Genomic DNA, 22068 nt, shown 5'->3' on the forward strand with positions numbered 1-22068 from the left:
GGCTCACTCCTGTAATCCCAGCTACTCGGGAGGCTGAGGCAGGAAAATTGCCTGAACGCAGGAGGCGGAGGTTGCGGTGAGCCGAGATCGCGCCATTGCACTCCAGCCTGGGTAACAAGAGCGAAACTCCGTCTCAAAAAAAAACAAAAACAAAAAAAACAACAAAAACAAATTAACTGGTTTATCAAAATCTATTAGTTTCCACTGAAGCCAATAAATCCAGTGGAGTATATTTAAATAGATCTCACTATTATCAATGTAGTTTTATTTAGAAAAGTTTTTAGAATTGTGAGGTGAAAGCTTTACTTTTAAATCCCAAACTAGAATGGGACCTTACATAATTAAAGAATAGTTGGAAAAGTACGTATTTACTTAGGAAATTTAAGTAATTTAATTTAATTTGGGAATTTTTAAGTAATAATTTAAATTAAATTTTAAGTAAAAGTTTAATTTGGGAAAATTTAAGTAATAAAATCTCTGTAGTTTGAGAGATTTAGTGATCACTTTAGGGCATCACACAGTTTTTCTGTTTGATTTTGTTTTTAAAGAAAGGATAATTTAAGAAAATAAATGATATCAGTTTGTAAAAGCTTCAAAAGATTATATCATGTTTATCATTCTTTTCTTAGTTGGGTAAGCCTGAAGAAGCATGTTCATTAAAATTCCCTGGGCTTTGTTATTTGTAATCATAGGCATAAGGTTAACAGTACAGACTGATGTTATTTTGTTGATAGTGTGTATGTTTCAGTTTTTGATCCTTTCCTTTTGAAGTTCTAATGCAAGAGGCCAGTTTTTCACATTACCTATTAAGATACATTTACTATAGGCTTCCTTAATGTTTTAATGATTCCTCTTAGTGCCCCCAGTTCCCTCCAAATTGAGGGTCTCTTTTGACTGTAGTGGTTTTTATGGTTGGTAGTTTTAATTCTTGCTCTCAGTCTAGTTTACCACTTCAACTATTAGAATATAATGTGGAAGAGAAGTCGGTAACTGTACTTTTTTTTGCCTTAGCTGTTGGTTTTAACTATTTGGTTCCACTAACCGGGACTTGCTTAGTGGGATAGTCTTGGGCAATTTACCACTTTCCACATTGTCTTATGAACTTTTTTTAAAGGTATGTGACCTACCTGACCTGCAAGATTTGGAGCAAAGGAGCTGTTTCTAATTCATTTTTGCATATCTGTGGTGTTTAATAAGTACTTCTCTATTAGATGGATTAGTTATTTATAGTCTTGTGTATATCTCTGGAAAGGAAGGGCACATTCAAATTTATGCTTATGTGAAAATGAACCCTTGGACTTGAGATCTTTTAGAGGACCTTATAGAATATCTAGAGGCATAAAGGAGGTGGGTTTTTTGTTTGTTTGTTTTTAGTATGAGGCACTACCCAGTGTAGTAATTAATGCTCAAGACTTTGGCTCTTACTTGGTGATCTTGAAAGAATGCCTTAGGATTTGATTGGATTTCGTAGGACCTAGACACCTGAATGGATTTCTGAGTCTGTTATCACTCTAAAGGCTAAGTGTTGGGTGAATTCACAACAGTTTCTGGTTTGGATGTCACATGCTAGGTATAAAGGTTAGATTCAAATTTAAAAAGTATTGAATTTCTCTTCTGAAGGTTATGTGTGATATTTACTACAGGGGGAAAAAAGATAAGACATGGTTCCTGCTCTCAAGACGTTTAGAGTCTTTTTGGTGTTTATCTAGTAACCAAAGTTGTGGTAGTATCTCCTGAAATTAAAAAGAAAAAGCCTCTCAGAAGGTTTCAGTTGACAGTTGAACTTTTTATATAGTGTATCCTGTTGGTAAGATGTTGTTTGCTTGCTATTTTTTCTTTGATAGTGTATTTTGAATTAAATTTATACATTTTAATTAATTGAATAAAATGTAATTATGTTGACATTAATGTACATATATACAAAGAGTGGGTATGCACACATACAAACATGCACAGTTAGACTACCCTGTCCTGTGCAGCTTGTCTACTGAGCATCCCCCACACCGAGCAGGAGCAGGTATATACTACTTGGCAAAAGTGAACAACAGAGACCATTAACTTGGAAAAAACTCAGTATGTGGCAAGAGATGAACTAAAACAAGGGCATTAAATCAAAATGTAAATACCAGTCAGTGTGACTGCAAGCATGCTTACTTCACCAGCTTCCAAAATGCTGGCACTTATTACACAAATACTGTCTTTTTTCATCCACCTTTTCCTCAACCCCATAGGATATTGGAAGGATTCCCAGAATACTGTGACGATTTCTCTCTGGAGGTAACTGACTAGCCCAAAGAAAATAAGGCCCCAGTGAAATGATCAGGGTGAATCATAATCACCTTATTCTATTACTAAGTAGTTGCCAGGTGCTATTTGTCTATGCAGTCCTTATAATTTGCTTTTTAGGATCTTAAATATAAATGGATAGCTGAGATTACTAGACACCGAGGAAAATCTGTCACATGAAAGGTTTTGAAACAAAGAGAAAAAAGAAAAAGGAAATAGAGACAAAGAGAAAAAGGAAATAGAGGGAACAGAGCAAAGCATCTCATACGTATACACACGAACAGACAGAAGACCTTATCCTTGGAAAGAGAATATACGATATTTATGGAACAAGAATATTTAGAAATTAAGAAGGAATTCTTGAGTTTTTTTTTTTTTATTAACACTTCCAGAAAGTTGGGGAGAAAAGACAAGTTGGTGGGTAATAGGACAATAGGAAAACTTACAGGATCAATCCAGGATGCCCAACTTTTATTTAATAGATGTTCTAGGAACTGAATACTATAGGAAGAACATAAAGGAATCATTTAAGCAAAATTTCCAGAACTAAGAAATACAAGTTTCTGGATTGAAAGCCTCATTGAGTACCCAGCACATGAATGAAAAAGGGCTCACACAAAGACACATACATCATGTGTATGTGCACATACCTAAATATACATACATCATCATCTTTAGAATATCGAGGATGAAAAGAGAATCCTACAAGCTCAAGCTGGGCGTAGGTAGAGGAGTGTGGAATGGGTCCTGTACTAAGTATCAAGAATCTGAATGGTCTCAGAATCTCTAGGAGCAACATCAGAAGCTAGAAGATGACATAGCAGTGTTCTCGAAACTTTAATATTAATTTTCTTCAGCCAAAATTGTATGTACAACAACAATTTTGCAAAGTTCCAGAGATTTTTTTTTTTTTTTTTTTTAAAACACCTCTTTCTTCTCTCTTTTTCAAGAAGCTGCTGGAGGGTGTGTTCCAGCAAAGTAAGAAAATTCTTGGGAAGTTGGTGGACAGAGATACAGGATGACTGGAAAACAGTCTCCAAGAATAAAGAAAGAATACCTGATTTGTTTAATCATGTTGAAAGGAGTGTTATGGTAGTGTAAGAGACTTTATAGATTATTTGTGATAGGTCCATAGAAACCCAGTAAAACAAAAAGTGAGATAATTGATAATACCTTGATACATAAAGATGCCATAGCCATTAAAGTTGTAGTGTTTATACACTAGAGCAGGAATGCCATTCTTTTTTTTCTTTTTGAGAAGGAGTCTCACTCCGTCGCCCAGGCTGGAGTGCAGTGGTGCGGTCTTGGCTCACTGCAGCCTCCGCCTCCGTCTCTTGCCTCAGCCTCCTGAATAGCTGGGATTATAGGTGCACACCCATCATGCCGGACTAAGCGCCATTCATTTTCTGACCCCATCTCCACCCATGGGAAGTTGATGAGTTCTGTGTATTGAATTTGTAGAGCAGAGAATCGGGGAAAAGAGATCCCCTCATTGAAAACCTATATAATAAGAGAGGTGGGACCAAAAGAAGACTCAGAACTTCATTGAGAATGATGGGGATGTAGTAGTCAACTGAGAGAGACCAGAGTACCAAATCATTGTTGCTATCCAGTTATTCTAGATGAAAGATACTATTTTAAATTTCCCAGGGCATCATTGTAAGTGTCTGCTTTGAGATTAAATACTAGTTGAGAGTTGGGGCAAGACCCAGAAGGAATATGTAAACTATAATAAATATGTATTTTGTATACTGTAGGGTTACATAGAACAGTGTTGATTGAGAAAGGCTGACTGAGTGTCTGCTGGTTCAGTAGCAGCCTTTATATCTGTTGACGGGATGCAGGGTAGAGTGTGGCTGTAGAGGCAGAGCAGCTCTTCCAGCTGGTGACTTGCTGGCTTGTGACTTTGGGCATTATAAATGCATGTCTAATATCCCTGATAGTTTTACCCTAAACTTTCTTGTTTAGTGGTTAATTTTAGTGTCACAAATAAAGTTTGTGGTAATATTATTGGCTCTCTGTGTCTGGGAAATTTGATGGCTTGTCCATCCTCTAGAGCTGTTGCTATCCAGTAGCCACAAGCCACATTTGGCCATTTAAATGTAAATTAATTTCAGTGTAACAAAACGAAAAACTCAGTTTCTCATTCTTACTAGCTATATTTCAGGTGCTGATTAGCAACTTGTCACTCATGACTATGGAGCAGTGCGGAGACAGAACATTTTCATTATTCCAGAGAGTCCAGAGTCTAGCTTCTGCTTTACTGGCAGACAGCCTTGGGCTAGAAGTTGTCGTTAAGTGTCTGGTGTGTCATTTTGCTCTGTACTGTAGGGTTACATAGAACAGTCTGGATTGAGAAAGGTTGACCGAGTCTGGTGATTCAGTAGTACCCTTTATACCTGTTGATGGGATGCAGGGTAGAGTGTGGTTAAGAGTACGGACTGTAGAGGCAGAGCAGCTCTTTTAGCTGGGGACTTGCTGGCTTGTGACTCGGGCAAGTCACTTAGCTTTTCTGAAGCAGTTTTCTCATCTGTAAAGCAGGGATGAAATAATGACTTCCTTGGGTTGTTAGGGGAATTATATTAGGTAAAATAAATGGAATAAAAATATCAAATACTTAGCATGGTGCCAGGCACATAGTAAGCATTTGCTCAGTGGCAGTTTCTGAAATATTTATGGTCCTAGTTATTCTTGTTGATGTTAGTTCCTCTTTTCCTGATGTGTCCTTTTTTCCTTTTTTTAATTCTTTGTCTTCCTTTCTTTGCTGTATTTGTAATTCCCTTTACTTCTTTCTCTGAATGTATTTTTATTTGACTTAAGGGTCCTGGATAACCTTGTTTATGACATTTAAGAATAAAGAATTTTCTGTCCCTTAATTGCTATGATGCATTGAGCAGTGGGGAGTAACTGTTATCAAAATGAAACTAAACCCTATAACGATTCACAGAAACACAATACTGTTTTTTTTTTGGAGACGGAGTTTCGCTCTTGTTATCCAGGCTGGAGTGCAATGGTGGGATCTCGGCTCACCGCAACCTCCGCCTCCTGGGTTCAGGCAATTCTTCTGCCTCAGCCTCCTGAGTAGCTGGGATTATAGGCACGCACCACTGCCCAGCTAATTTTTTTATATTTTTAGTAGAGACGGGGTTTCACCATGTTGACCAGGATGGTCTCAATCTCTTGACCTCGTGATCCACCCACCTTGTCCTCCCAAAGTGCTGGGATTACAGACGTGAGCCACCGCGCCCAGCCAACACAATACTTTTGAACGATATTCATGAGGAAGCCCTTACTTATGGGTCTAAGGGGCAGTGTGGAAATAATCAGCCAGTAGATATGGAGCCCGTGAACCTCAGCTCATTAGTGTCCACCTGTGACTGACCAGCAATTTATAACACCATGAGAGGCATGGCAGGAAGATCCCTGGTAATTATACATTTTTACTTAACATAGCAACAAAGGCGAGAGCGTGAAGCTAGAAGGCAGCAGGAACGTGAACAGCGAAGGAGAGAACAAGAAGAAAAGAGGCGTCTAGAGGAATTGGAGAGAAGGCGCAAAGAAGAAGAGGAGAGGAGGCGGGCAGAAGAAGAGAAGAGGAGAGTTGAAAGAGAACAGGTTAGTTCACAGAGAACATTCCAGGCATAAATTTGTAAAGTTTGTTACTTTGCAGAGCTGGGGGATTTTCACAAAGTGCCCACATGTGATGCAAACACACATATACACATATACTTAGAATTTCAGATGTATAAACGTGGTGAAACACAATTGGAATGTCACCAATAAATTGAGTCTCTTGTCTTAAAAAGGGTTTGTAAATCATTGCACTTCAGAAACCTCTTGAAATAACTGTTTCCAAAAAGTATAATACCTGAAAGATGTCTGCATGTATCTTCTCAGGCTTGGATTAAATGCTGTGGACCCCAAATACATGGATGATAAATTAACTTTTTAAAAAAATGAAATTAAAAACCAACAGTAAGAAGTTTCTTATGAGAAATAATTTGAATATCCAGTGGCTAAGTGAATATTGTAATATATATCAGCATGTAATTCTGTATATACATGTGGAATATTAAAAAAATGAATGATAAGTTGTTCAACCAAAAAAGGCCAGGTTTTAATAATATTTGCAGCATTTTATTAATGCCAGGTATGATTTTTAGAAATTTTCTTTGTTTCCCGAATCACCTGTGCAAACAAAAATTGCCCTTAGCCTCTTTGCCTTTCTTGTCTTTGAATTGATCTCTCTTTTATGAGTTTGGAATAAGGAAAAAATGGTATGTGTGGACCAATTTAAATAATATTTGATGTCTATATTTTAAACTTACAAACCATCTGCCTTCTTTTATGCTAATCATGTGCTTTGGGCTTTCTGAGCCTTGGGTCTGCATGCTCCTCAGTGTTTTCCCAGGCATATCAGTGAGGCTCTTTATGTTACCTCATTGCCATTATCAACCATTTAACTATATAGTGCAAGTGTTTTAACATTGCACTTATGTTTATACCTGGGGGTTACAAAGAGGAAAACACTCAAGCTTTTAAGAATTAAATCACCTAGAAATAATGATTACAATTCCATCATGAGAGGCAGGTATGATGGTAGCAAGTAGTCTTTAATGCTCTAATGGCAGTCATTACATTTTATGAATAGCAAGCAAGTATTTGGCACCTCTTAAAAAATTCTAAAATCGGTTTTATTCTGTTTTTCCAATTCTGTCATCAAATAGTAATTCCTTGTGTTAACAGCGCTGTAGGACACATTTCATTTCAGCATAAGTGTGTATGTTTGTGTAGATGTGTGTTGTATTGTGTATGTTCATTGACTGTATTAAGGACCTTTGTGGTTTGGAGAGGACATGATTTTTCCAGTTGTCTCTGTGATTTGAGAGCAGAAAACAAGTGAGTGTACTGACTTGATCTTTCAAGTTATGATTCAATTCTGTTTTGCTCAAAAAGAAAATGAGTTGGAAGTCAGTTTCCTTTGCTCAGTCACAGTTGGGTTAAGGCTACACAGCCTTGCTAGGGCAGGTATTGTTGTAGCATGTACCATGGAGGGTCAGGCATAGATACATAAGACTTGGATCCCGGGGGTTCTGAGCCAGTCCACCCCTGCCCCCACATGCCCCCCCCATTGGCTTTTTGGCTCAATTTTCTTTGTAAAGAAAAGGATTTCTAAGGATTTTTATGTGCTGTAATTTCAGTATTCTCCCAGAGTTACTGGTTAACTAAAACTTCTGTTCAGCCCATATTGATGGCTATTTTTGTTTCAAGGTGTGCACCGTGGCACAAGGGGATGGTCAGCAGTCAACAGAATCTGAATTTCAGGATAAAATGTTTCCTCCATAGTCTTTAGTCCACTCCTCTTCTGGAGTTTTTTCTCCCTGTCCAAAAGAAAGGATGCCTCTTCTGCTTGTAAAATGTTCTATGCTTTTCAGGGTTTTGTCATATCAGTCTCATGTTTGAACCTCATAAAAATTCCTAAGAGTTGGGAGAGGAGATTTTGGATGCTCATTTCTCAAATGAGGATACTGAGAAAAAGGGAGCTTTAGAGCATGCTAGAGATCATAGAGCCAGTCCTCGATGGAACAGGGATTGAGGCCTCCTGGTATCCCTGTCTGCTATAATATGCATGCAGTTTCAAAATAGGGTTTTATTTCTCTCCATAACATATTTGGGATGTGTTTACCTGTTTTCATTTTTAGGAAAGTTAATCATTCTCTTCTCATTGAAAAGAAAAACCAACCCATCCCCACCTCCTCATCTCCCCTTGTCCTTGTCTGTCTCTGTCTCTCTCTGTCACACACACACAAGCCCAACATGGAGCCTGGGTCTGTTCATTTGAGGGCAGTTGCCCAAGTTTAGAATGTAGTCATTCCAGGTGCCTTTGGAATCATCAACAAAGGCTTCAGTCATGTTTGTCGTATTTTAATACTAAGCAGGTTTTGGTTTTAGGTTTCAAAATTGGTGATCCATACTTGTTATGAATAATGACTAATAAGCAGATGTTTACTAATCAAAATCTTTTGATTCTTTTTAATCAAACGCTTGATTTCTCTGGTGGGGTTTACCAACCTTCAGAGGAATGGCATTGTCTTTTAAAATTCTGCATTCATATACAACAACTGTGTTCTAATAGAAATACTTTTAGCTACCTTAACGTATATCATGGGAATGCCTGTCATCATTTGTTAGACTGCTTAGGTTGTACTAGCCAATTTGAAGTTCTTGGAGAAATTTTTAGCAATAGATTTTCTTTAGGTATTTACCACTAAGTAAATTGTCACTAAAGATAATTGGAGCAAATGGTTCTTGGTGCTCCCTCTAGGTGGTTCTGATGCTTTTCTTTGGGATAAATTGATTGCTGGGTGATTTTTGTGTGACAGGAGTATATCAGGCGACAGCTAGAAGAGGAGCAGCGGCACTTGGAAGTCCTGCAGCAGCAACTGCTCCAGGAGCAGGCCATGTTACTGGTAACGCCCCACCTCTGTCTCATTGTGTAGCATCAGGGCTCCTTCATCCCTCCCCTAAGTCAGGAAGCTGTAGTGGTCACTAGACTGTTTTGGTTTTGCTGTGGGCAGCCAGGCTCAAAAGAGATGCCCATTTTACAGTCATATTGCCAGCACATCGCAAGGTGGTCTTTACTTCCCTTTAATAAGTTAATTGTTCTCCTTTGGTAGAAACAAGGTTTTGAACAGAACTTGGCACTCAGTGAACACACTAGAATGCTGAGGACAGTAGGTTGAAAGCCCATGCCACAGGATTTTTACCTAGTATCTGTACCATTAAACCTGACATTTAATTGAATTCTCTCTTACTCTGTTCGTGATATTACGGTTAGCAACAGCTGTCAGATTTTTCCACAGGTAATGTGCTTTTTAAAATCCCAGCCATTTTGCTTTCTTACAAATGACAGGGGGAAAATGTATGGTCACTTTTTTTGAAAAAGCTGAGCAAATCCAGAGAAGAGGTGAGCTCTCCAGTGTCCCATAGATTTAGTGTTATCCTCTCCCTCTCCAAGGAGTGCCGATGGCGGGAGATGGAGGAGCACCGGCAGGCAGAGAGGCTCCAGAGGCAGTTGCAACAAGAACAAGCCTATCTCCTGTCTCTACAGCATGACCATAGGAGGCCGCACCCGCAGCACTCGCAGCAGCCGCCACCACCGCAGCAGGAAAGGAGCAAGCCAAGCTACCATGCTCCCGAGCCCAAAGCCCACTATGAGCCTGCCGACCGAGCACGAGAGGTATCCTCTTTCCTTTCATATAATGACTCTTCAGAACTGTGTCATATGAATTCTAGAATGGGCCATAGAGGTCAGCTAATTACCTACTTTCTTCGTTTTCTAACTAGGAAATTGAGTTTCAGAGGAGTAGAGGGCCTTGCCCAAGGTTTCATATCCAGTCAGTGCTTTTTCCATAAAGGACCAGAGTGCCTCAGTTAACATATCCCAAAAGAACTTGAAACGGAACTAAACAAAAAGAAGATGAAGTAGCATAGTTACTTTAAAAAATATGAATGAGAGAAATCGTGGTCTGATTAGCTATTCTCCCAAACTAGTATGAAGCTAAAGTGTGGCTGTGGCTCAGCTTCCTGACTTTGCAGATGTCAGGATGTACCGTTAGATTGGTACATTAGGGCTAGCCAGAGCCTCAGAGTAGGCTGCGGCAGGGACTGCTTCAGGGTGTGAGGTGTGGGTGACAGGTGTGCTTCGAGAGGTGTTGAGTCCTGGCCCATAGGTGATGGCAACCTTCTGTTGTGTCTGCCCTCACAGGCAGCAGATTCTAGAAACAACTATTCTGTTTGTTCTGGAGTGCTTTTATTTTTGGTGGAGTGAAATGCATTCTGGATTTCTAATGGTAGTTTTTTAATCTGTTTGGTTAGTTGCTTGTGACAGATTTTTTTCTACTTTATCATCATATACAGTCTTAGAATTCTGATAAAGGAGGAGAGCTTAGAGACTGTCTTGCTAATTTTTATCTTCATAATTATTTTCTTTTTCCTGAATGTAATTGTAGCACTGCTTTATCTACCTTCTTTTTTCCAGCTGCTCCTCACTTTTCTTGTAGCAGAAGAAAACAGAAAACTTCTCTTTAGATTTCTTCCACTTTCAGATTTTCTTTGATATTTCTGTTTTTCCCCTACTAACACTGAGTTATGTCTTCTAATTCTCTGATACAGGTGGAAGATAGATTTAGGAAAACTAACCACAGCTCCCCTGAAGCCCAATCTAAGCAGACAGGCAGAGTATTGGAGCCACCAGTGCCTTCCCGATCAGAGTCTTTTTCCAATGGCAACTCCGAGTCTGTGCATCCTGTCCTGCAGAGACCAGTGGAGCCACAGGTAGTGACAGCCAGCTTTGCTGTGGTTGACTCATGCAATGGCTCGCTGAGCCACAGGCTTGCTGTAACATCACAGTTTAGTTTGTCACCACATTGGAAAAAGAAGCGAGATTAGCAGGAGGGACTTTAGACTAAAAGAAGACATATATGCTCAGTTGATAGGGAAAGATCTTTTTCTTTCCTTTTTTATTTTTTGAGATTTTGTGTACTCATTAAGAGTATCGAGTGATTTCTTCTAACCATTTGCCTTCCCTAACTCAGGTGTTAAGGGCCTCTTTTTTCTAATACAAAGATCTTTTAGTTTAGCGAGGGAGAGCCAGAAATTTTCTCTCAAGTATTTTAAAAATAAGTGCTTTACGGTGTGATCCCTTGCTCTTGGCCAGTTTATGAACGGGCCTTAGATGATACCCCTGAAATTCCACACAAAATGTCTTTATTCGTTCAAATGTGCATTTTTCCAGGGGTAGAGGCGGTGGGGGTGGGATGACCTTTTATCAGATTGCCAAAGGGTTCAAGATCCAAAAAAGTTTAGATCCAGTGGGTCAGGTGTAGATTTCTCTGAAATAGGCCAGGGAAAATGCTATGACCTCTCCTTGGGTCTGCTGCAGCGTTTTAGGTCTGCTTCAGCAACTATTGGGCTGATGCCTCGTGGCTGGAGCAGAACCCACTGTGCTGTCCATAGAGGAGAGCAGGCAACAAAGATTACCGCCAAAGATCTTACAGATCCTTAAAATGTCGATTCCTACAGTCTTGCTGAAAATTACTGACTTTTAGACATTTTCCTACTTACCACTCTGTAATCCAGAATATTAGGAACAAGTTCTTAAGCTTGAGTTTACGTTTAACTGGTGTTTACCTTTGTGGGGTACAAAAGTTTATATTCTTGTGACAGGAAACTGGGGGGTCTGCAGCATGGAGGAGTTTAAAAAAAAAAGAGCTGGGCATGGTGGTTCACACCTGTAATCCCAGCACTTTGGGATGCCAAGGCAGGCGGATCACCTAAGGTCAGGAGTTAGAGACCAGCCTGGCCAATATGTCAAAAGCTCATCTCTACTAAAAATAGAAAAATCAGCCGGGCATGGTGGTGGGTGCCTGTAATCTCAGCTACTCAGAAGTCTGAGTCAGGAGAATGGCTTGAACCCAGGAGGTGGAGGTTGCAGGTTGCAGTGAGCTGAGATGCACCACTGCATTCCAGCCGGGTGACAGAGCAAGACTCCATCTAAAAAAAATCTAGGACTGAGGCTGCCGGGTATATGAGGGTGAGTGGGTATTTTTATAGGACCAGCAGTTTCTTGAGTCCCAGGAGAGCTGGCCTGCTAGTAGATGAACAGCTTCAGAAAGGAAGAGATAGGAAAGAAAGAGGAAAGCAGGAGAGGATAAATGGACACAAAAAGGGACCTACTAGAATAGGTCTGAGAACTTGGTTCTTTAGCAACTTTGTACTGCTTGAAGATTATAGGATAAAAGTTTTCACACTGAAAGTTAAACTTGGGTGTAAATTGAGAATCTATTTGGCCACTAATAGTTTAGAAAATAGGAGTTTCTGAATTTAGCTATATTAATTTTTATATTTGTCATGAATTTGTTTATTGCCTAGAAAGAGTCTCCCATTTCCTCCTCCTGTTCATTATTTGGGGGAACTTTTCTCATGTAGGACTCTATTTTAAAACTCATTTTTGATTATAATTTCAGACAATACTTTTGAATTACATGCTTTACCTCTAAAAATCTTAGAAGTCTAGAATTATACCAGTATCTGGTATACAAATCTCACCTGTATATTGTAGAAATCATACTCCAGAACTAATTTCACATTTTGTATTTGGAAGGGTTGAACAAATTAATTTAGTATTTTCAGTTTTTGTTAGGTACATTGATGTAATAAATATGTAGCCATAATTATTTAAATTACCATACTGAACAGTTATTTTGGAACGATAGAACATAATTTGATGAAAATATTTTATTGATTTTTTTTCAGAGATAATTTCCCCAATTTAGAAGCAATCAGATAAACTCAGTTGACAAGTAATTGTCATAGTTTTGTAATTCTCTAAGTGGGAGGAATACCCCAGCAGTAGTCAATTCAGAGAATCCATGGTATTAAATATTTTTAAAGAAATCACAATTCTTTATTTTCATCACTAGTATGATATGGAGATATTTAGGCTATGGGTGTTTGTAGACTTGGGAAAAATAAGAAAAATTGTTGGTATATTTGAAAAATTAGCTATTCGTGAGATAATTATAGTCCATCAAAACGAGGGGTTTGTCTTTGCTTGTTGAACGTGCTGTTTTGTTAATTGGTCTGGTGTAAAATCTGCAGGTAATGTGAGGATGGCTAGGTAGGGTTGCACTTTTGGCAATGCTCTTTATCTTCTGATTTTTCTGCCTCTCTCTCTTTCCAGTCTCTGCTTTGATATGGATGTGCATGCAACACATCGTACCCCCTTTCAGTGAGCTCTTAGCCTCTTTGTAAAAAAAAAAAAAAATCTTCACATTAACTGCTATCTGTAATGTTTGTCTGGATATTAAAAAGAGTTTTCCTTGTAAATGTACATTTGTTCTTTTCTACATACTGTGTTCCTAGACCACTTCTTCACTTTGAAGTATAACTGTTTCACTGCGTGGCTGACCTACTAACACTGTACCACCCCGGTGTGTATTCTGCCTCTGCCAGTTCCTGCTTTGGATTTGGTATTGACCAGAAAAGCCAGTTTTATGCAGAATGCATTGAATGTTTTGTGTTTTGTTTTCTTGTAAGGTACAGTGGTCCCACCTGGCATCTCTCAAGAACAATGTTTCCCCTGTCTCGCGATCCCATTCCTTCAGTGACCCTTCTCCTCCCAAATTTGCACACCACCATCTTCGTTCTCAGGACCCATGTCCACCTTCCCGCAGTGAGGTGCTCAGTCAGAGCTCTGACTCTAAGTCAGAGGCGCCTGACCCTACCCAAAAGGCTTGGTCTAGATCAGACAGTGACGAGGTGCCTCCAAGGGTAAGGAGCAGAAAGACAGATGTGTGCTGCTTTTTTCCTTTTTGTTATTTTTTTTTAAAAGATTATTTATTTTAATTATGGGTATGGCAACTTCACCAAATTTAAAGGGACAATAAAATTTCAAAGGGACTTTTTAATGGTGAGGAGAAAGTTCCATAGTTAGGCAGTTTTATTTAGCCAGTAGCCAGTTAGCATTTTATTGTTGTTGTTAACTCTAAATAAGGTAGCAAAATGATGTAAAAGTAAGTCTACAAAGAGTTCTTAAACAAATACATAATTTATTTTAGCAGTTTTTCTATATATTTATACAGAAGCTATGCACTTTATAATATGTCAAAATTTTTAGAAAAGGTCTTATAAGAAAAAAAATTTGTTTTTAAATGGAGGGGGTTTTGTTTGTTTTTGTGTTTACTTAATGGTGAAATTAAACAAAAGAGCCCATATCAATTTATTTTTCCTCATTTGGAATTTGCTTCCTCTGAATATTTTCTTGCTTCCTGCCAGTCTTTGCTTCCTGCCGATCCATTTATAGACCATTGTTTGGTTTCTTTGAGCTTATTTTCCTGATTCTCACATTATCTCAGCAAATGCTTTGTATGTCCCTACTACCAACCTTCAGTCCAAACATCATTTAAATGTTACAGGAGCATAGAAAGACTGTTTGTACTGGCTTCTTGGATGCCTGTGACTAAATTTTCTCTCCAGTTGTTTCAGTATAGGATCAGGGAAGGAGTAGGGGTGGGGAGTGTAGGTGACAGGAAGCACTGCTTTTAAAATATATTTTGGTAGGGAAATATTTTTTCTCCTTCTCATGTTTTCAACAATTTAATTGCTGTATTTTTTACTTAAAAGGTTCCTGTGAGAACAACATCTCGCTCCCCTGTTCTGTCCCGTCGAGATTCCCCACTGCAGGGCAGTGGGCAGCAGAATAGCCAGGCAGGACAGAGAAACTCCACCAGGTAAAAGACAAGTGAACTCTGAGAACAGCACCCGGTGCAGTCTATCACAGCCTTACATTGTCTGTTTCATAAAAATCCTCTTAAACACAGAAGTTCTGGGGCAAAGAGATTATCAGTTATAAAAGGAAAAGCTGCCATAAACTCCATCAACGTAGATGGCATCAAATTGATGTGTAGTAAAAAGTGGGTTTGAATCCGGATGTGTATTATAGTAACTGAAATTTAAACTACTTTTCTCTGTAAGAGTAAGTGGAGGGAGCAGCAGGGAAGGGGGAGAGGTTTTAAGAGAACTGTGATCAGAGGGAGCTTTTCATCTAAGGGATATTGTAATGCCTGTGGCATAAAACTAAAATCACAGACAGGTTATGAAAGAAGTCACTGGTTGACTGACAGTCTGCAGTAAACAAGTGAATTAACCAAATAATATCCCTTTTAGGTTCTAGAGCTGCTCTGTCCAGTACGATTAGCTACAGAAGCCTCCTTAAATTTAAATTAAATTGAAATTTAAATTTAGGTAAAATGAAATACAATGGAAACTTTATTCCATGGGGTCCAAAGTGGCTCCCGCCGGAGGTCATGGCGCTTGCGAAGGCGAGGTCATCAGTTCAAGGCTAACCTGAGCAACCTCATAAAGCTCAAAAAAGAAGTCACTGGTTGACTGACAGTCTGCAGTAAACAAGTGAATTAACCAAATAATATCCCTTTTAGGTTCTAGAGCTGCTCTGTCCAGTACGATTAGCTACAGAAGCCTCCTTAAATTTAAATTAAATTGAAGTTTAAATTTAGGTAAAATGAAATACAATGGAAACTTTATTCCTTAGTGTGCTGCCTATATTCGTGAGCTCTATAGCCACATGTAGCTAGTGGTTATGATATTATCCAGCTCAAATATAGAACGTTTTCATCACCACAGAAAGCTTCATTGGCCAGCACTATCATAGGGAGGAAAAGATGATTATGTTGAATGTTTTATTTCTTGATCATCACTGAACCTCTAAAGTTTGCCTTTTGCATGTGGAACCTTGGTCTGACTTGAAGTGTCAGATGGATGATATCCCAGAAACTGCACAGAACTCTCAGCATTGCTAATGGAAGGGGAGCCATGGTGTTCTTCCATGACCAAGTCTGTGTTGTTAATTCTTAGCTAGCACATGTGTGCTTTGTGTGCATTCATGGCAGGAAATCCACCCCAGCCCACACTTTCTGTACCATTTCCAACAGCTCATACACAGGACTATTCTTTGTAAGTGTCAGTTTTTGAGAACAATGATGGGCAGGTGAGAGCAGCAGCCTAGAAACAGAATATAATTTTGTGTACAATTATACAAATGTGTGGAGTGTTTTCCTAATGTTAAGAACTGACTTGTAGCTGTGACAGAAATGGTTGCTACTTTTACACTGAACAGTAGCATTATATCTCACACCTGATGATTTTTAGATCTACTAATGGTAGGATATCATTTAGCATACAAACTAAAAACATGAGATAAAAATCCATGAATAATGTCATTATATCTTTTGGTGAATTTAATGTTGAGTGTTCTTTATAGACTGTTTTTCTCCTCCCTACATTTTAAAGACATTGGATGGGCACACCATGCATGTGTTTATAAGTTGGTACTGCATCCTGAGATGATGCATTAACTGTTCTCTCTTCTTTTCTAACAGCAGTATTGAGCCCAGGCTTCTGTGGGAGAGAGTGGAAAAGCTGGTGCCCAGACCTGGCAGTGGCAGCTCCTCAGGGTCCAGCAACTCAGGATCCCAGCCCGGGTCTCACCCTGGGTCTCAGAGTGGTTCTGGGGAACGCTTCAGAGTGAGATGTAGGCAGCTTTTCCTTTACCCATTCCCTGCTAATGTTTTTGGGCTATGATCCATCTATCGGAAGTTCTTCTTAATCTGTAAAAAAAAAAAAAAAAACCTGTGGTTTGCATGTAGCTGCATATCACAAAACAAAGTTTTAGCATAGGTTGCTAGTGACACTAATAGTCATCCTGATTTTAATCATAAAGGAAGGAGCTAGAGCTTTATATATACCTAGCACTGTGAATGTTTTACAGTTTAATGGGATTAAATAACTTGTCCAAGGTAATTGGCTAATGTATGAGCTGGGATTTGAACCCATTTCTTTCGGTCTGGGCTCCAGAGCCTATACTGTCATCGGTATTGGTTATTTTAACATATTCATAATAGATTAGTGAATATTCCGTCTACTGTATTATTGACACACCATGACAAGGTATACATTGTGACATGCGTCAAAGTGAGTGTGATGATGGAAGGTTTAAGTAAAGAGCCAGCAAGGCTGCTGGAGCCCCCCCCCTCTGGCCTGTAGTTCAGACCTGCATGTGGAGAGCCTGCCATGAGCGGGTAGGTGGGCAGGGCAGCTTCATAATACACATCCATATGTTGATGTGTGTCCATCTCTCTTGTTCCTTTTGAACCCAACAGCGTCATCCAAGTCTGAAGGCTCTCCATCTCAGCGCCTGGAAAATGCAGTGAAAAAACCTGAAGATAAAAAGGAAGTTTTCAGACCCCTTAAGCCTGCTGTAAGGATTGTGCAAAATCAGTTTTACTTATTTCAGACTTAAATGAGATCTTTCTAATAAAAATATGTGGTTGAGAGGCCTGCATTCTTTTCTGCAAGGCCCTTTACAGATTTGAGGAATTATAAAGAATGACTTAAACCCCAGACATATTTGTTCCCTTCCATTGGTGTCATCTCCTTTCCAGCATTAAGTCTCAAGAGAGTGTTAAACGTTTTTTCTTTTGTTCTGGCCACACACACGGTGTACATTCAGTCTTACAGAATAGCACAGAGCAAAGCGTAGTTTTTACTTAATGACATTTCCTTCTAAGGAAACTGATACTTTTAAAAAAATACAAAAGAAAGAAAAGCCTTTTTATCTCTTTCTTGGCATTAACCTTGACTTATTCTTCATGAGTTTGGCATTTATAATACTGGCTTTTAGAGTAAGTTTTTAAAAATCACTTTCTTAAATTCACTCATTGCCTACATTCTGCTTTTTGGTACCTGGGGTGATAGTTGTGACTGCTTCTCACCCTTCACTTTTAATCCCTCTGATGTTAGCTGATTGCATAATTGTGCACACACTGTAGAATTTTAAGCCTGTCAGAGTTTTCATTTCCTGCTCGAACTGATTTCTTTACTTCTTCCTCTCCCCTTTTTTCTGCCATGCTTCCTCGTACTGTGCATTCCTCACCAACGATGGGTTCCCGGACTCCATGAAACTGCGCTGTACTGAAGGGCGAAGTGGTAAGTGCCATCTCTGGAAAGTTCCACTTCAGAGCAGCACTCCAGCCGTCTGTCAGCTCAGCTTGTATTTGAGCTGCGGTCCTGCTCCTTCCTCAGCTTGCCTTCTTGTTCTTTTCTAGAATTTAAAAACCTTAAACTTTACTCCAGCTTTCTTAACATAAAATTTGCTATATTTGTTACTAAATGTAGCTTTTTTGAGTAACTGTTTAAAAAACTGCAGCTATAACCATGAAATACTAATAGCAAGACTCAGAGCCCAATCGCTGTTACCTCAGAGGCTCAACCTCAAAGAAAAGAAGCATTCTCAACCATAAAAACAAAACAAAGTTGGAACTGCGAAAAATTAAAGACAAAAAGAGCTATATAGATTGCCTTTTTAAAAAGTGATAACTTTTAAATAAAATTTCTAAATGAAAAGGTGAATTTGGAGTTTTATATGAAAATGTGGAGTATAAATAATAATCATTCTTGAAAATTATATTTGGTGGATTGAGGGAGTCATAGAGCATCTCAGTATGGAAGAGTAAAGGGAAACGAAGCCCTTTGAACAAATTCACTTTTGATTTTGTCTTTCGGTTGTTCCTATTCATAGGTTGTATTATGGGGAAATGTAGGTAAGGCTCGAAGGAGGACGATAGGGATGCCCACAGCCTCCTGCTCCCCCAGCACACAGGGTCGCTGCCATCTCTTCATGTATCATGGACTTATCCATGAATGTGGCACATGAGATGTAAATGGCGTCCTAGTGCTCACTTCACTCCTTTGATTTTAACGTAGGTTTGAAGGTTTTTTGTTTTTCAGTATGAGGTAAAATTCTAGATCAACAAATGTATATATACATATCCTTAGGCTTTGCTGTAAAGTCACCTGCCTTTATGGCAAAGTCTTCTTTAAAGGGGACAGTCCAGAAAGCAATCCTCTAGTTAAATAAGCCCGATTTAAAGAGTTTTGGGAGGGAGGTTATGTTTCTACAAATTTTATTCATAAAATATTAAACCTAAAATGTTGATTTTATTAAAATGTTAATATTACTAAAGTATTGTTTGATAAATATCCTATAAATAGTAAATATAAATAGTTATTAAATATTAACTCTTAGAGCTTTGAAATTTCTAATAATACAAGTAAAATAAAAATTTCTCCCTCAAAACCTTTTATATCAGGCCTGTTTAACTAGAGGCTTGCTTTCAGGATAGAATTCTCTAAAGAAGACCTTGTCAGATAGGGATATATCCTTACAGCAAAGCCTAAAATGCTATGTATATACATTTGTTGATCTACAGTTTTACCTCACATTAAAAAACAACTACTATCAGCTTATCATAAGCATGTCATTTTTTTTTTTTTTTTTTTTATTGTCATGGGATTTGAACTGTGTATGACATCTTCGACCTTTTTTATTTTTGGTCTCTTCTATTTTTTTTTTAATCCCTCTCTTGACTTTCTTTGGTCTTTTCTATCAAAAGCCATAGGAGCTCACTTTCATATGTAACTGGGTCACTACACTACAAAAGTTTTACAAAACTAACTTTGTGGCAATTTATTGATAGTTAAAGAACTTCTCATCTTCTCTTGTCCCCTTCCCGCTTGTCTTAATCTCTCTTTTCTGTTCTTTGCTTTAGGATCTGACTGCACTGGCCAAAGAGCTTCGAGCAGTAGAAGATGTACGGCCACCTCACAAAGTAACGGACTACTCCTCATCCAGTGAGGAGTCGGGGACGACAGATGAGGAGGACGACGATGTGGAACAGGAAGGGGCTGACGAGTCCACCTCGGGACCAGAGGACACCAGAGCAGCGTCAGTCCCTGGTCTCTTTTAGAGAGGATGAGAGTGTTCTCTTGGAGCCTCCTTTCAGCTGGAACCCAGTTGTTCCTAGACTATTATGTGACCGCATGAGCATTTACCATGTAGTTCTCGTAGATTCAGCAGTCCACTTTGTGTTTCCCTTTCTCTTCATTGGTGTGTGCATGTGTCAGTGTTTCCCCGCAGCACCTCAGTGTGTACTTAATTTTTTCCTTTTGATTTGAGGATATATGATTCAAGGGAAACTTCAGTTTGGCATAACTACTTTAATTCGCCCTAATTATTCATTCTGATTGTTTGTTCAGAAACAGATGACACTGGAAGGAAATTCTTTGTTAAAGGGGAAAAGCTAAACACTTGCTTTTTTGGAAGAGGCTTTATATACTGGTAGCCTCATGTTTTGATTTTTTGAAGGCAAAAAGCCTAAACAGGATCTCCTTGACTCCTTGAAAAATTAAGGCCTTTCACTTCTGGATTTTGTCTCCATAGGTCGTCTCTGAATTTGAGCAATGGTGAAACGGAATCTGTGAAGACCATGATTGTCCATGACGATGTAGAAAGTGAGCCGGCCATGACTCCATCCAAGGAGGGCACTCTAATCGTCCGCCAGGTACCCGTGTCTTCTCTGTTGTCAGAGGCTGAGCTTCTCCTGTGGTCATTAACCCACTTGCTCATTCACTCACTCATGCTGTTTCTCCATCATCATCTGTTTTCATGTTAACAAGTCCCAGAGGGTCAAGTGTCGAGTGTTGGGGGCTAGGGAGGCAGGTGTGTACTGCATGCCCAGAAGGTAGCAAGTAGTCTCCACCCCACATCGCTGCTCCTCTGCATGTCTGCGGCAGCCCTCATTCAAGCACCGCGCTGAGTCTCAGTCTATGTCTGAGTGGGAGAGAAACCACAGGGAGTCCTTAAACAGGCTTGCAGAGTGAGAAAGAAGGTCTGGAGTCTGGCGGAGCAGCCACAATGGCTCTGCAGAGCACACTTGGCTCTGAGTGTCTGCAGTGCCACAGCGGGAGCGGGTGAGGCAGGCAGGATGAGCCTCATCACAGGCCCAGAGACTCGGAGAGCAGAAGAGTTTGGGAGGTTTCTCTTCTATGTTCCAAAATGTTAGTTTTCTCTCTTGTTGAATAATTAAATGTGTGCCACCCAGATATACTCAGTTTGGATCACTAAGCTTTATAACTGTCTGTTCGTTTCTTAGCTTAGACTTAATTAAAGTGATACACTTCTCATTTGAATAGAACAGGGCACCTATTTAGTATTTTGGACTTTGCCCTAAGTGTGTTTCATGCTATGGCAATGCATTCAGATAGAAAGTAAGAAGAACATGGAAAAGACCAGGATTCAGAGAATCCACACCTACTTTCTGGAGCTTTACAAAGAAAGATTTAAAAAGAACAAAAAAGGATACTGGTTTTGGTAACAGAAGCTAGCACAGCAGATAAATCAGATTAAACACTTACTACTTGAGTCGTGCAGCCACCAGATGAAGTACTTTGAATTCTGTTGGCTCAAGTTAAGCATTTGGTGAGGAAGTGTGAGCAGTCAGGCTAATTTATTTGGTTTTTCCTTGGTAATTTAACAGAGTTTAAAAGTCACACAGCACCTTAAACAAAGCAGTTATCAGTAGGGCCATAGGCAATTTCAGCAGCGCTTGAGCGAGACAAGTGTGCCTGTTTTTTCTACAGAGTACAGTTGACCAAAAGCGTGCCAGCCATCATGAGAGCAATGGCTTTGCCGGTCGCATTCACCTCTTGCCAGATCTCTTACAGCAAAGCCATTCCTCCTCCACTTCCTCCACCTCCTCCTCCCCATCCTCCAGCCAGCCGACACCCACCATGTCCCCACAGACACCCCAGGACAAGCTCACTGCTAATGAGGTATGTCTCACACCACAGCTGGCTGCTTTCCTGGGGTTAGACCAGCACTGCCTAGGAGTTAGTTTGCAAAGGAGACCTTTCCAACACCCTCACCCCCTTCCCTTCCCACCCTGCTTTCTCTGTCACCTACCCTTCTCCCCAACCCCAAGTAACATGTTTCAGATCTGCATATAAACCCCTTAACCCTAGATCAGCTCCCCCAAACTTGCCAGTTCACTGTTTACTGTTCTCTAGATAAGTATAGTTGCATGGCTTTCTTTATCTAGTTTATTTTTTTTAAATCTAAATAAAATGATTGCTGTGTCCTCAGACCCATTATGTATTTGGCATGAAATTCTTATATTCATTTGTGGAATCCACCTTTTTCATTCTTTTTATCCAATAAATAAAATACAGGAAAATTCAGTTCAGCAGGGTTGGCCTTATCTGGACAAACTTGTTATCCTGTACAGGAATCTCTTTCAGAGCTGGATTTTTTTTTTTTTTTTTATCTTTCTTTGGGGGTGGCTGTTGGTTGATTTTGTTTTCACC

At 39.4% G+C, this 22068-nt stretch overlaps 1 protein-coding gene across 50 annotated transcripts in view; it reads left to right on the top strand.

Moving 5' to 3' along the window:
* MAP4K4 (mitogen-activated protein kinase kinase kinase kinase 4) overlaps positions 1 to 22068 on the top strand; it is a 195899-nt gene that overhangs the window by 152480 nt on the left and 21351 nt on the right. For 3 of the 50 annotated variants that reach the window (XM_078348811.1, XM_078348814.1, XM_078348827.1), the window contains exons 13-23: positions 5740 to 5901; positions 8670 to 8756; positions 9305 to 9526; positions 10462 to 10623; positions 13387 to 13620; positions 14473 to 14579; positions 16248 to 16399; positions 17028 to 17125; positions 19476 to 19651; positions 20147 to 20267; positions 21346 to 21537. In XM_078348811.1, coding sequence (XP_078204937.1) covers positions 5740 to 5901; positions 8670 to 8756; positions 9305 to 9526; positions 10462 to 10623; positions 13387 to 13620; positions 14473 to 14579; positions 16248 to 16399; positions 17028 to 17125; positions 19476 to 19651; positions 20147 to 20267; positions 21346 to 21537 — 1713 coding nt within the window. The remainder of the gene's footprint in view (positions 1 to 5739; positions 5902 to 8669; positions 8757 to 9304; positions 9527 to 10461; positions 10624 to 13386; positions 13621 to 14472; positions 14580 to 16247; positions 16400 to 17027; positions 17126 to 19475; positions 19652 to 20146; positions 20268 to 21345; positions 21538 to 22068) is intronic. The other 47 variants (XM_078348812.1, XM_078348815.1, XM_078348813.1 and 44 more) reach the window with 33 other exon arrangements.

This window comes from Callithrix jacchus, chromosome 14 (genome assembly GCF_049354715.1).
Source record: "Callithrix jacchus isolate 240 chromosome 14, calJac240_pri, whole genome shotgun sequence".
NCBI lineage: Eukaryota > Metazoa > Chordata > Mammalia > Primates > Cebidae > Callithrix > Callithrix jacchus.